General features: G+C 47.7%; 2 protein-coding genes and 1 pseudogene across 2 annotated transcripts; 2 read left to right on the top strand and 1 right to left on the bottom strand.

The window, feature by feature from the left end:
* Nucleotides 1-4,033: 4,033 nt before the first annotated feature.
* LOC119281009 lies at nt 4,034-5,381 on the bottom strand (annotated as a pseudogene).
* Nucleotides 5,382-9,114: 3,733 nt separating this feature from the next.
* Nucleotides 9,115-11,145, top strand: LOC119275243 (UDP-glycosyltransferase 73C1-like). The gene is made up of 2 exons (XM_037556046.1): nt 9,115-9,651; nt 9,988-11,145. Exons 1-2 carry the CDS (start codon nt 9,158-9,160, stop codon nt 10,982-10,984), a joined length of 1,491 nt encoding a protein of 496 aa, XP_037411943.1. The 5' UTR covers nt 9,115-9,157; the 3' UTR covers nt 10,985-11,145.
* A 1,020-nt stretch (nt 11,146-12,165) lies between these two features.
* On the top strand, nt 12,166-14,230 carry LOC119275242 (UDP-glycosyltransferase 73D1-like). The gene is made up of 2 exons (XM_037556044.1): nt 12,166-12,659; nt 12,986-14,230. Exons 1-2 carry the CDS (start codon nt 12,166-12,168, stop codon nt 14,022-14,024), a joined length of 1,533 nt encoding a protein of 510 aa, XP_037411941.1. The 3' UTR covers nt 14,025-14,230.
* The last annotated feature ends 1,121 nt before the right edge of the window (nt 14,231-15,351 follow it).

The following is a 15,351-nucleotide window of genomic DNA, read 5'->3' as shown; positions in this document are numbered from 1 at the left end:
TCCCCGCCTCCTCCCATCGGCGCCCAGCCTCCGCCTCGGGCGGCCTCGCCCCGCCGCCGCCTCTGGTGGCCTCGCCCCGCGCCGCCGCCTCCCCCTCGCCGCGTGGCCACGTCACCGGATCCCGAGCTCCTCAGGTCGCGCCATGGCCAGATCCGGGCCGGTGCCGCCCGGATCCGGCATCCCCGTCCTCTCCGACGATCTCCTCCAAAAGCTCCGGCCACCACCGCAACCTCTCCGGCGAGTTCTCCGGCGAACCTCGTCAACCGCGCCCGGATCCAGATCCAGAGAAGACCTAATGTTGACCCTGAGATTTTCGTCTAAGTCCTAGTTTTCTGACATTCTGATGCACTATTCAGCATGCCATATCTCCTCATCCGTAGCTCCACATTGAGAGATGCTCTACATTTTGTCCCACTATGCTATCTTTGTTAGAGGTCATCTTGATGACCTAATCATCGTCGCAAGAGTGCTATATGATGTTAACTGTTGTCTGTTATCAAAACTTGGTGATTTGTCTTTTTCGTTGCATTTTGTGTGTTCATCCTATGAGCATGAGCTATACATGTGTTTTGTACTACATCATGCCATATTCACAGTGGTGCAATCGATTTATTTGTTTAGGTCTTATAGTGAGTGCATCGAGCTCGTGAAGTAGGGTACTTGTTGTTACTGTTTTGCTAGACTGATTCTGTTATATTATGATGTTATATAAACCTGCTACTACAAGTCATTCTATGCATAATCTGGAGATGTTCATTAAGGCTGTTTTGTTATACATGACATGCCCTATCCGTACATGTCTCTGGTTGAATTTATAGCCTTCCGTAGCTTGTTGTAATCTTGCTCCAAACTGCTAAATAATGTTGCTGTCAGCCTGTTAACATTAAGTTCAGTTTTTCCATGAGCTTTGCTAGTGATCCATGCACCCTATGAACTTGCTCTTGACATGCTTAGCTTCATAAAAATGTATTATTACTTTTTATTACCTTGTCATGTCATGTATTGATCTGTGGTGAGTGATATAAGCTCACAAACATGTCTACTTATTGTTGTTCCTCCCATGTATGAATCTGTCATATCTCTTGCTATGTTTACATGGGTGCCATCATATTTTCTGTGCCCTTTTGGCTCATGGTCAGTAAGGGACTTTTGTTATAAGTAATTAGTAGATTCATGCCATGCCTTGGGTTGCCATGATATGTTCCTATAGCATGTTGTTTGATAGCTCTAAACATTGCAACCTGATGTTATTTTCTGATAAGTCTGAAATTGTTATTATTTGCAATCTTATCATGTCCTTTTGAGCATGTTCTAGTGATTTCTCGAGATAGCTTAGTGTACATGTTTTGTCATTCTTTACCTGTAAATCATGTCCATACCTTTTGTTTTCATATTGTGGTACTAGGATTTCTAAGTCGCTTGATCATTGCTAGCTTCACGACCGTTCCTTTGCTTCTCTTCTCGCTCTTATTTGCGTATGTTAGCCACCATATCATGCTTAGTCGCTGCTGCAACCTCACCACTTTACCCCTTCCTTTCCCATTAAGCTTTGCTAGTCTTGATACCCATGGTAATAGGATTGTTGAGTCCTCGTGGCTCACAGATTACTTCACCAACAGTTGCACGTATAGGTTTTGCGATGATCATGACGCGAGAGCGATGTTTCTTGTTTTGGAGTGCTGTTTCTGCTTCTTCTTCGATCAGGGGATAGGTTCCAGGTCAGCAGCCTGGGCTAGCAGGGTGGATGTCGTTTGAGCTTCTGTTTGTGTTTCGTCCGTAGTCGGATGTTGATCTTATGTTTGATGTATTGATGTATTCATGTGGCATTGTATGCCTTGTATGTATCCCCATCTATTATGTAATGTTGATGTAATGATATCCACCTTGCAAAAACTTTTCAATATGCGGGTCTATCCTTGGTGGGACCTTCGAGTTCCTTTTGGATAGGGTCGCATATTGGGCATGACAAAGGAGCTCCCGAGGACACATTGGGAATTATCGTCAAGCTAGTTTTCATCACGTTCATAAGATTCACGTTCGGTACTTTGATAATTTGATATGTGGGTGGACCGGCACTTGGGTACTGCCCTAACATGGACAAGCATCCCACTTATGATTAACCCCTATTGCAAGCATCCACAACTACAAAAAGGAGTATTAAGGTAAACCTAACCATAGCATTAAACATATGGGTCCATATCAACCCCTAACGAAGCAACGCATAAACTAGGGTTTAAGCTTCTGTCGCTCTAGCAAACCATCATCTACTTATTACTTCCCTATGCCTTCCTCTAGGCCCAAATAATGGTGAAGTGTCATGTAGTCGACGTTCACATAACACCACTAGAGGAAAGACAACATACATCTCATCAAAATATCGAACGAATACCAAATTCACATGACTACTAATAGCAAGACTTCACCCATGTCCTCAGGAACAAACGTAACTACTCACAAAGCATATTCATGTTCATAATCAGAGGGGTAATAATATGCATAAAGGATCTGAACATATGATCTTCCACCAAGTAAACCAAATAGCATCAACTACAAGGAGTAATCAACACTATTAGCAACCCACAGGTACCAATTTATGGTTTTGATACAAGATTGGATACAAGAGATGAACTAGGGTTTTGAGATGAGATGGTGCTGGTGAAGATGTTGATGGAGATTGACCCCCTCTCGATGAGAGGATCATTGATGATGACGTTGGTGATGATTTCCCCCTCCCGGAGGGAAGTATCCCCGGCAGAACAGCTCCGCCAGAACCCTAGATTGATTCCGCCAAGGTTCCGCCTCGTGGCGGCGGAGTTTCGTCCCGTAAGCTTGCCCATGATTTTTTCCAGGGGAAAACCCTTCATATAGCAGAAGATGGACGTCAGAAGCCCACCAGGGGCCCAGAAGATAGGAGGTCGCGCCCGAGGGGGGGGCGCCCCCCTGTCTCCTGGACAGGGTGTGGGCCCCCTGGCCTATTTATTTTGTCCAGAAATTCTTATTAAATCTAAAAAGTTGTTTCGTGGAGTCTCAGGTCTTTTGGAGTTGTGCGGAATATGTTTCCAACGTTTGCTTCTTTTCCAGCCAGAATTCCAGCTGCCGACATCCCCCCTCTTCATGATGAACCTTGTAAAATAAGGGAGAATAGCCATAAGTATTGAGATATAATGTGTAATAATAGCCCATAATGCAATAAATATTGATATAAAAGCATGATGCAAAATGGACGTATCAGTGTATAAGCCGGGTGTCTTTCCCGAAATATGACGAGTGTTCTTGTCTAACCGAGTGTTTCTCAAACTTTGCTTGGTGTATGTTGGTGTAAGACGAAGGTCCTCCGTTTTCGGTGTGTTAGGGTTGATCGTTGGCTTACGTTGTTGTATGCTGAGTGGACAACAAATTATATTCGGTTTACGACGAAACACAAGACAACATATATTTTTTATGTAGTGCTTTTTGCCGAGTGCCCATGGAAATACACTCCTTGGCGTACAAGATTTTTCATGCAGTGTTTCTTTCACGATCCTATTAATTGTAGAGCCACCCCTTTATTCATGGAAGTGTTTTGATTGGATATCATTTGATCCCATGCTGCCACGCATGAAAAAATAGTGCATCGAGGATTTGTGGCTGCTTGATGCTTCAGAATTGAAGGAGCAACAGATGGTCTTATGGCTGAAGCTACTGCCGCTCAAGATGGCATATGGTTTGCTCAGCAAATGGGGCATTAAAGGATTATTCTTCAGTCTAACAATGAGCAGGTAATATCGACTCTTATCTCAGGAGGGTTTTCTGCAACTTCAACCAGTTTTCATGACTGCATGCAAGTGCCTTTGACAATGTTTCCTATGAGCTATGCCCTAGGAAAGCAAATGTGGCAGCACATGAGATAGCTAGATCGTTTTTGTTTTATTCAGATTTTTGTACCTGGAACCCCCTACATTTCTCATGCAGTCCCTTATAAACGATGAAACGATCTTTGATAAGGAGTAAAAAGCCCTCAGGCTTGCTAGTAAAAAAACTGTCCAGGTAGACCTCAGAGCTTACTACAGTCGGTGGGGACAAATGACAATTTCCCTACGGTGATGTCGAACAACATCTGTATGTTCTGTTGCTGGAAATTGCCCAGCACCGAACTCGAAGGCGACGTCGTCCCAACAATGTTTAAGCAGAATGAGGAGTCCTCTTCGTTAAAGGACATGTAGTTGCCCCCATGCAGCCTCATATCCGCACCGCCGGCGAAGTGCAGCACCATGTCCGGCATGGCCGGGAGCTGCCGCACACCGGCAGGGGCCGGGAAGCAAGGGCTGTCCAGGCTCCTCGTGTTGAGCGCCGGCTGGTCGAGCACCTCGGCCACGTGGTTGGCGACCACCCCGAAAGCACTTTCCACGAGGACCGTGAAGATGGTGCCGGAGTCCACAATCATCCCACCCGTGCCGTCGGCACGCAGCTCGAAGGTTTGGTTCGGGATCGGCAGGAGAGCGTCGCCGAGCGATATGCCCTCGAGAGAAACATAGTATCACGATGGACTCTGTGGGCTCTGCACAAGCGGCGTCGACTGCACGGCGGTGCCGCCACCGTGGGCCAGCTCCGCGAGGGAGCCGAACGAGACGTGGCTGCCCAGACTGGTATTGAAGAAGTCGGTGAGGCAGTAGGAAAACTTCCCGAACCCTAGCTGCGCCACGAGGGACAGGCTCCCGCGACCGAAGCCGACGAGCCCGGTGGAGTTGTACCAGTCGCCCCCGTTGTCTCTGCCGCAGCCGAACGCGACAGCTCCGGCAAAGCCGGCCGGTACTTGGCCGGGGCCAGAGCCGAACGTGAGCGTCTCCGTGCCCAGGACGCCAGCCGAGTGGGAGCCGTCGCCGTAGGCGTAGCGGTAGCCGCAGAGGGAGCTTGGGGCGCATCCACGGCTCCACACGGGCAGGCACGCGTTGCTGGAGCAGGTCAGAGGGGAGAAGCTGGACGAGGCAGTCGGGTCATAGACGGGTGTGTCCTGCGGGAAGCAGAGCTTGCACGGCTGACACTGCGTCCAGGTGAGGTCGCTGCCGGTGTCGAAGAGGGCGACGAACGGCACAGGCGGCGTCCCGATGGCGAGCTCCATGAGGTACTCGGCTTGGCCCGGCCTCCGAGCTGGAAAACGCCGTGGCCGCTCGGAGGCGGCTTCAGTGTGCGGCTCGCCGCATCAGCTCTGGCTTGGTGAAGCCGCCTCTGGAGTTAATGTGGGTGAGCGTGAAGCGGTAGCCGGAGCCGGACGGTGGTGGCGCCGCTGAGCTGACCAGTGAGGCAAGCACGAGCAGGCTCAGAGCTTGTAAGTGGCCCATGAAACTGAGCATGTGGATGATCAGCGCAAGGCTGGCTAGTGCAAACTTCAAGGAGCTCTGCGGTCCGGGCTTGAAGAGTCATGTTCAAACTTTCATGTCATTATGTAGCTAGGAGAGTTTGATGAGCAGCTAAATTTTTGCCATCTTCCTCTTCCAAGATTCTGCACCTAGTAATGTACGTTAAGTAGTAAAGGACAACACTAAGTTAAGTAGTAATGTACGTTAACAATGTTTGGAAGGTTACTTAGCATCCAGACGGAGTATATGTCATCATCAAGGGCGGAAGAACTGATAATAGAGCATTGGAGCAGAGTTGGACGGTCGGTTTTGCCAAATTATGGTCCCTAGAACTCCTCCTGGTGCCGCCATTTGCCACGGCTGTGCATAGCTAGAGCAAAGGGTGGAACGAGAAACGACTTGGCACACACGCACTAGTCGGATGCTTTGCCGCCGCTGGCGTCCATCCCACTACAAGAAAAACACATTCGTAGCCGAGTGCTTATGCTAACGTCCAGTGTTATTTGTCGGGTACTCTCTTATCTATCCCTATTTTTCTTAATAACTAGCAAAAAAGCCCGTGCGTTGCAACGGGAAAAAACAAACACCACACATCCTAACTCAACCAATTGAGCATGGCGTAAGACCTCATCTCCATGCCCCTAACCAAATAAACATGACTAAGACCTCACCCTCTGGTTGGCATCCTCTATTTGAACATGACACCGGAATCAAGTTTCCGCTTATCCACTTTTCCACCCTCGTCGTCGATAGCCGCCCTGCCAATTGTTACTAAGCAAGGTTGGCCAGGTCCAAGAACTGGATGGTTTAGCATCCTTCATGTTCGGCTAGACTAAGAACGTTGGGCAAAGATTTATCATCATTCGGCTACTAATATAGTAGGAAAAATCGAGTAGTTTGTGTTGGACACACCATGAAATTTGAGTTCGACTCCTCATGTGCGTTGTGATTGGTGGCACTGGACTGAGCAAGGTTGGCTTCTACATGACAATGTCTAGCAGAGGAGCATGTAGGTGACACGCGTCGGTTGGTCGACGCGGTCATACTGTAGACATAGTGGAGAAAAAAACATTCAATGTAGTTGTGGACATAACTTTCTTCTTAAAGAAGAACATATATTTCGTCGGCGCGCTTCCAATATTATTCAGTCTTAGGAATCTGTTTAATTAGCAGCCCCCACATATAGGCATGATTTTCCGGGGGTGGTTCTCCTAGTTTAGGAGAAAAAAGCATTTGTAGCCCGAGTGCTTATACTAACGCCCAGTGTTATTTGTCGGATACTCTCTTATAGACACCTAAGTCGAGTACCCTCGAAAAAGTGCACAGTATAAAGCGGACTCTCAGCATATCACGCGCTGAGCCGAATACCGTTAAAATGTGTTCAACTTACAAGAAGCACTCGGCGTACCTATGGAAAACGCATCGGCTTACTGACGAGCCTCGGCACTATATGGCTGCCATTTGTCCATCCTCAACGTACTTAACGTCTGCGTGACGGTTGGCTCTATAAGCCAAGTACCCACTAATGATGTGCTCGGCTTACAATTGCCTTTTTCTTTTTTTTAAAACTCCAGCCCCTTCGCCTTCATGTAAGCCGGGTGTAGGAACATAAACAGTCGGCTTAATTTTGTGTTTGCACGGCCCCCTTCTCCCTGCACTTAAACATGGTTACATGGATCCCGTCGTGGCTTAGACCTATTCCGCCTCCGGCCGGCAAGCCCCTCCCCCAACTGCAGCGCCAGCAGCCACCGCGCGCGCTCGGTGCGCTGCAGCCGCCGTCGCCGGGGGGCTGCACCGTGAACCACCACCTCGACGCCGGCGCTGGTCTCCACTCGGGAGAAATAGGGTTGTCTCCTACATTACCCATAATAGAGCTTTGCTACAGTTACGTAAGTTACTTATGAGAAGTTACGTACTGGATGACATGGTCTTAATTGATTGTATAATATTGAGAGGACGGGCCCCACCCGCTGAAATTCATGGGCATTTAGTTAGTTTATTAGGAGGGTCACGTTAGAATTTTCACAGAGTTTTCGTGGATGTAGCATTCGATCTGGATGCTACATGAACTAACCCCCTCACAATGTGGTTATTATTTCCCACAGTTTCTTCTTTTGTGATAGCAAAACTTTTTCCGTGACAATACATGATGAACTAGGGATTCTGTAGCCTACCTTGCAAGGGGACAAAACGTTCAACGCTCATAGGTTCTCACCTATTGGGATGGATGACTCAAGCGGCTCTTCAAAAACTCAATTTTAGTCACGTTTTTGTAGGTTTGGTGTGCGACAAATTTTTTGACTGAAGTTTTGAGAAATGTCAAGCTGCAAATTGTGGAGGTAGAGTTGACGATTCAAAAATCTTCAATGTATTAACTTTTAGTTGTATCAAGGAAACCTTTTTCATGCCTTTTGTGTCTATTATGTTGTGTGTGTGTGTGATCATCGTCGTTGACAGAACTCCCGTCGATTTGCTAAACAATTTGTCGTTCCCAGGGCCCTAATTTTTGAACAAAGTCGTTGCATCAGACATGTGTCCACTGAATCCTTTTTTCCGAAAAGGAGGATGCATTGCCATTGTACCTCTTTGCGACAGAAAGTCTATGGCCCTGTTTGGTTCGGCTGTTGATTTCTAAAAGCAGCTGTGAAAAATCTGTTGTGGAAAAACAGCTGTGGAAAATCTGATGTGAAAAAGATGTAGGTCATTTGGCAAACCAGCTGATACAGCTTTTTCAGATTTTGGCCCGCAGCGGAATCAGATTTTGTAAAGCACGTCCTGGGCTGTTTCCGCTTTTGGTTCAGATTTTGGCAGCGGATCTCTGGAATCGGATTCTGCTGGGTTCGCCCTTTCGTTCAGATTCTGCTGCGCGGCAGCGGAATCCATCGATAAAAACTGAACCAAACAGGGGCTATGTGCTCTGTTGGTTAGCTTTGCGGGAGCGCAAGCTGCTTACCTCCGTTTGAGGCCCAGCTCTGCCACGGGTGATTAGAGATTTTCTTCTATAAAAGTAGGCCGCCAAGGGCTAGTCCTCGGCTCCTGGCTGATCTCGTTTTTTGTACTCCCTCCGTCTAGAAATACTTGTCGGAGAAATGGATGTATCTAGACATATTTTAGATTTAGATACGTCCATTTTTATCTATTTCTCCGACAAGTATTTCCGGACGGAGGGAGTATATCAGTATTGAATAGGGTGCACTGCCTCCACCGGCGTTGGTCCAAAAATGGATTCGTATTTCCCAAATAGATGGAGTGCTTTTCTCTGCAGAAGCTTCTCACTTCCAAAGGCCTGAGAGGATACAGACCATACATAGTAATCTTTGACTAGGACTAATATGGTCAAAAAAACAGACGAGATCACAGTACACTGAATCTCCACATGGAAAATAATGCACTCCTGTCATATTATTAGCTGGTTCTGCCTTCCACAGGCTTGAGAATCGAGTAGCACCACGCGTATACCGGTATACGGCAAGTCAGCATCATCCGGGCAGCCAAATTCAGTGCATCGAATGGCGTGCTCTTCTTTGACCTGCGCCATCCGACGTCAGCATCATCCGGACCGCCTGGACGCCGCCTTTCTGGAGGGGTTCAGAACTTGAGAAGATTCAATTCATCTACATGGCCGACTCCATGAGTCACTGGCAAGAGGTGACCAAGTTGATACGCTGCACTCGTTCCGACGTCAGCTCCTCAACTCAACTTAGGAAGATATATATAGCACCAGGACCAGGTGCTATATACGAACACACTACGGTTGCCATTGCACCGCTTCCAAGCCCTCCCAGCTTGACAGACTCCACTAGCACTTCAGCCGATCAGCCATGACCTTCGCCGGCAGCGGTGATGGCCAGAGCGGCTCTGCGAGGGCGCACTTCGTGCTGGTACCCATGATGGCTCAAGGCCGTACCATCCCCATGACCGACATGGCATGCCTGCTGGCAGAGCATGGCGCGCAGGTCAGCTTCATCACCACGCCGGTCAACGCCGCTAGGTTGGAAGGCTTCGCCGCTAAGGTGGAGGCGGCGGGCCTGGTGGTTCAGCTCGTGGAGCTCCACTTCCCGAGTGTAGAGTTCGGCCTACCAGATGGGTGCGAGAACCTCGACATGATCCAATCAAAGAATTTGTTCTTTAACTTCATGAAGGCATGTGCCGCGCTGCATGAGCCGCTCATGGCGTACCTCCGTGAGCAGCAGCGCTCCCCTCCTAGCTGCATCATATCTGACATGGCGCACTGGTGGACCGGTGACATCGCAAGGGAGCTCGGCATCCCGAGGCTCACCTTTAGTGGCTTTTGTGGCTTCTCGTCCCTTGTCAGGTACAAACATAAAGAGGCAAACCTTGTGAATACTGGACTTTTTTTTTTACCCCGCAAAAAAAAAAGATTAAGTATTTTACTTCAATAGTACAGGCCAGATTACTAGTATAAATTCCTTCCAGAAAAGAAGAAAGCATACATATATAATAGAGTACACAAGATAATAAAATCGACATGTGTGCTACCTTACGTAATGAAACATGTAATTCAAACTACATAAGGAAGTATAGAAAATAAGAATTTTCATCAGATATTTGTTACGCCAGTTACAGCTGGTTGATGTGTCAACGATGTCTGCACTTCAACGTATTTTAAACAACTAATATCATCTTGCAGGTACATCGTTTTTCACAACAATGTATTGGAGAATGTCACAGATGACAATGAGCTCATCACGATCCCGGGGTTCCCTACACCGCTAGAGTTGACGAAGGCTAAGTTGCCTGGAACCCTTTGTGTTCCGGGTATGGAGCAAATCCGTGAGAAGATGTTTGAGGAGGAGCTGAGATGCGATGGTGAGATCACCAATAGCTTCAAAGAGCTCGAGACATTGTACATTGAATCCTATGAGCAGATAACAAGGAAGAAGGTCTGGACGATCGGGCCAATGTGCCTCTGCCACCGAAACAGCAACAGAACGGCCGCAAGAGGAAACAAGGCGTCAATGGATGAGGCACAGTGCTTGCAATGGCTTGATTCAAGGAAGCCAGGCTCAGTGATCTTTGTGAGTTTTGGAAGCCTCGCTTGCACTACACCTCAACAACTTGTTGAACTGGGACTGGGACTTGAAGCCTCCAAGAAACCATTTGTTTGGGTGATTAAAGCAGGAGCTAAGCTTCCAGAAGTCGAGGAATGGCTCGCAGATGGGTTCGAGGAGCGCGTCAAAGACAGAGGTCTGATCATAAGGGGTTGGGCACCACAGCTCATGATCCTGCAGCACCAAGCCGTTGGAGGATTCGTGACGCACTGCGGGTGGAACTCAACAATAGAGGGCATCTGTGCAGGTGTGCCCATGATCACATGGCCACACTTTGGGGAGCAGTTTTTGAATGAGAAGCTGCTGGTGGATGTGCTGCAAATCGGGATGGAGGTTGGAGTGAAAGGAGTTACACAGTGGGGAAGTGAAAACCAGGAGGTTATGGTTACCAGAGATGCTGTGGAGACAGCAGTGAACACCCTGATGGGTGAAGGGGAGGCTACAGAGGAGTTGAGAATGAGAGCAGAAGACTGCGCCATTAAGGCAAGGAGGGCTTTCGACGAGGAAGGTTCTTCTTACAACAACGTAAGGCTGTTAATTCAAGAAATGGGAAACAAGACGAATGCATGTGGTTGATAGAGATTACCTAAGCTCGCTTTTTCAGTGTAAACATGAAGTGAAACATCCTAGAGTACATATATCATCATATAGAATTTTGTACCAGGCTCACAGGTGATTATTTAGAGATTATAGATGATCCAAATGAAGGGAATATCAATTATCCTCTCTATTATGTACGCTCTTTCATGGCAGTCCACATAACAACTACACAGTCTGCTATTCTAGATGGTTACGCTCTCCCTTGCATTTTGCTACCGCTGCACGACTAGCCACGGTTCGTGGAGGCGTAGGACAATGACTCCGAGCAACTAGGGAGGGGCGCCGCCGTGCACCGGACACTGCGCTGTTGCATTGCACCAGGCACTGTACATGGCCTAATAACAGACCTTGTTTCATTGCTAATCGCTGCGGTCTTGTATTAAATCCTTTTTTTAGGGGGTATTAAATTCTTTCTAGATATGGAGTTTATTAGGTCTGTGTGCATGAAGCAAAATGAAAACAAGGAGCCTCGGTCGTACCTCTTTGCGTCAGGAAGCCACTGTGTTGATTAGGATGCATTGCGCTCCAGAAATGGACTCATATTTTCCATATCACTGGGAGATCCTTTTAGCTTCTCACCAACAAAACCCTGAAAGGATACAGACAAGAAAATTCCACCCACTACCACAGACCCACATTACACTGAATGACCGAATCTCCACACAGAAAATAATGCACTATCATATTATATCGGCTGGCTCGGCCTTCCACAGCCTTGAGAGTTAAGTAGTGTGCATATACGACAAGTCAGCATCAGACATGAGGATCATCCAAATCCTGTAAAAATGACTCCCCTTTGAGCGTGACAGGCGGTAGCTGTGGTTAATCTGAGCCCTCGATGTCTGATCCAATGGCCTGGATTCTGATGATTCAGAACTTAACAAGATTCATCCACATGGCTGACTTCACAAGTCCATGACTGACGTCAGAGCATGCGTCACTAGCAAGAGGTGACCAATTTGATATGCTGTTGCATCGTCAGCTCATCATCTTTCCTTAGGAAGACATGGCACCAGGTGCTATATGTATACACTATAGTTGCCATTGCGACCATTATCAGATTGTGCCCAACACATCGTGCTATCTTGCCGGTGTCACTGTCTTCCCAGTTTGACTGACTCCACCACCAGTCCTTTTCCTACAATAGCCGATCAGCCATGACCTTCACCGGCATCGGCGATGGCCAGACCGGCTCCGCGAGGGCGCACTTTGTGCTGGTACCGATGTTGGCGCAGGGGCACACAATCCCCATGACCGACATGGCGCGCCTGCTGGCAGAGCACGGCGCGCAGGTTAGCTTCATCACCACACCAGTGAATGCCTCCAGGTTGGCAGGCTTTGCAGCCGATGTGGAGGCGGCGGGCCTGGCAGTACGGCTCGTGGAGCTCCATTTCCCGAGCGCCGAGTTCGGCCTACCGGATGGGTGCGAGAACCTGGACATGATCCAATCCACGGATCTGCTCTCAAACTTCATGGATGCCATCGCTGCGCTTCAGGAGCCGCTCAAGGCATACCTCCGTGAGCAGCAGCGCTCGCCTCCGAGCTGCATCATATCTGACCTGATTCACTGGTGGACTGGTGACATCGCGAGGGAGCTTGGTATCCCGAGGCTGACCTTTAGTGGCTTTTGTGGCTTCTCGTCCCTCATCAGGTACAATCATAATAAGAGGCAAATCTTGTGAGTAATTAATTTTGTACTATGCATATTATTGCTGCTACAATTAAGTGCGTTACTTCATCAGTGGACGGAAAACTAGTGTAAATTGCCTCCAGAGAGAAGAAAGCATTGAACATATAAAAGGCTACACCTGAAAGGAATACTAGTTTGTGTGATGAAATATGTAATTTACACTGCATAAGGAAACACAGACAGCAAAGGTTTTCATGGGCAAGTTTTTAGGCCAGCTATATCTGGTTGACGTTTGTCGAAGAAGTCTGCTCTTATACGTATTTGAAACAGCTACAACCATCTTGCAGGTACATCACTTATCACAACAATGTATTTCAAAATGTCAAAGACGAAAATGAGCTCATCACAATCACAGGGTTCCCTACGCCACTAGAGCTGACAAAGGCTAAATGCCCTGGAAATTTTTGTATTCCTGGTATGGAGCAAATCCGTAAGAAGTTCCTTGAAGAAGAGCTGAAAAGTGATGGTGAGGTAATTAACAGCTTCCAGGAGCTGGAGACATTGTACATTGAATCCTTTGAGCAGACGACAAAGAAGAAGGTATGGGCGGTCGGACCAATGTGCCTCTGTCACCGAGACAACAATACTATGGCCGCAAGAGGAAACAAGGCGTCAATGGATGAAGCACAGTGCTTGCAATGGCTTGATTCAATGAAGCCAGGCTCAATGGTCTTTGTCAGCTTTGGCAGCCTCGCTTGCACTACACCTCAACAGCTTGTTGAGCTGGGACTGGGACTTGAAACCTCCAGGAAACCGTTTATTTGGGTGATCAAAGCAGGAGCTAAGCTTCCAGAAGTCGAGGAATGGCTCGCAGACGAGTTCGAGGAGCGTGTCAAAAATAGAGGCATGGTCATAAGGGGTTGGGCACCACAGCTCATGATCCTGCAGCACCAAGCCGTTGGAGGATTCGTGACGCACTGCGGGTGGAACTCAACAATAGAGGGCATCTGTGCAGGTGTGCCCATGATCACATGGCCGCACTTTGGGGAGCAGTTTTTGAATGAGAAGCTGCTGGTGGATGTGCTGAAAATCGGGATGGAGGTTGGAGTGAAAGGAGTTACACGGTGGGGAAGTGAAAACCAGGAGGTTATGGTTACAAGAGATGAGGTGCAGAAAGCTGTGAACACCCTGATGGATGAGGGGGCGGCTGCAGAAGAGATGAGGGAGAGAGCAAAAGACTGCGCCATTAAGGCAAGGAGGGCTTTCGATGTGGGAGGTTCTTCGTATGACAACATAAGGCTATTAATTCAAGAAATGGAAATCAAGACAAATGCATGTGGTTCAGTGGTTGATACAGATGGTAATAAGCTCTCTTTTTTGGTGTAAACATAAAGTAAAAGAGCCTATAGCATATTTATCGTTATAAAGGATTTCTTTTACAAATAACCAGTAGCTTGTATCAGGATCACTATCTATTCTGTTGCGCAGGTTTCATATATTTTTGGGAAAGGGGATATCCCCGGCCTCTGCATCATACTGATCCACACACCCATATTTATTAAAAATAATTCAGAAGTTCAGTAGTTTCATAATGATTACACTGTCTACTCCTCCAAGTGGCATGCTCTACTTTTCATTTTGCTACCACTTACTCATCAGAGTTGATAAGAGTTCAGAAAGGAGAAAAAATGAAATAAAATGGATGCACGTTATCAAAACTAAGACTAAAAGCAAGCGATGATTCAAGGTGAATAATCCAAAGAAAGATAAGGAGGTGAAACCCACATAAAGCACATATGAATTTAGAAACTTATGTTTGACTTAGCAGTGTGGCAAACATGGAATTTCAAGGATCTCTCCATACAAAAGGAGATAAGGATCACCTAAAACAAGGTTGTCTTGTACAGTACTGTTTATATGACAAGTGGTTAAAGGGTCAAAGCTCAAGACCAGTGAGCAAATCTATTGTTTTGAACGTGCTGCTGACGCTCCTGGTTGCCAAAATCAATCTAAACCTGCACTTTCGTCTTCTAAACGGATAGAAGTATGTAGGAGTATTTATCTAGCAACTGGGGGCACAAACAGGATTGAATAAGTTCAAAGAAACCATGGTGTAATAATAAAAGCATGTAAACAGATGGCTGTTTCATAGGAAGTGTACAGATTTACTGAGCAATTATGAACAGGCATGGTCAAATGTTCTATATTCAAAGTAGGACAGTGTGTTGAGTTCCTTACAAAGTCAAATATGAACTAGGCAATGGGAAAGATGTAAACTGGAGGAAATAGAACAAACCTGGTTTCACTATGCACCGATGACTGTCCCTTCATCCGAAGCATTCTGTAAAACGTATGGATAGCCACCTCACCGTGAGGACCAGATAGCTTTGGCAAGTGGGCGTTTGAGCTCTAGCCCAAACACAGCCGGCTCCACACCGCGCCGCCTCCGCCGCATTGAGCAATGGCAGGAACGTGTACAGCGTCGGGCCTGGCTCCGCGTGCCAGGATGCCCACGTACAGCCGCAACAGCATCCTCAGCGCCAGCAGCCGCCGCCGCGAGGCGCCCCGGCGAGGAATTTCGTCGAACGGGCCACGGGTGCGCCGCAGGGCGCGCAGATTGTCGCATTAACATTAGCCGCGGGCTGTTGCAGTGATGCGCAGGGAACGGGTCAGCAGAAGAGTCCAGGCGGTGGCGGCTGGCGAGCGTCTGGTC

This window comes from Triticum dicoccoides, chromosome 3B (assembly GCF_002162155.2).
Source record: "Triticum dicoccoides isolate Atlit2015 ecotype Zavitan chromosome 3B, WEW_v2.0, whole genome shotgun sequence".
Taxonomy (NCBI): domain Eukaryota; kingdom Viridiplantae; phylum Streptophyta; class Magnoliopsida; order Poales; family Poaceae; genus Triticum; species Triticum dicoccoides.
This window is presented reverse-complemented; position numbering and strand designations above follow the sequence as displayed.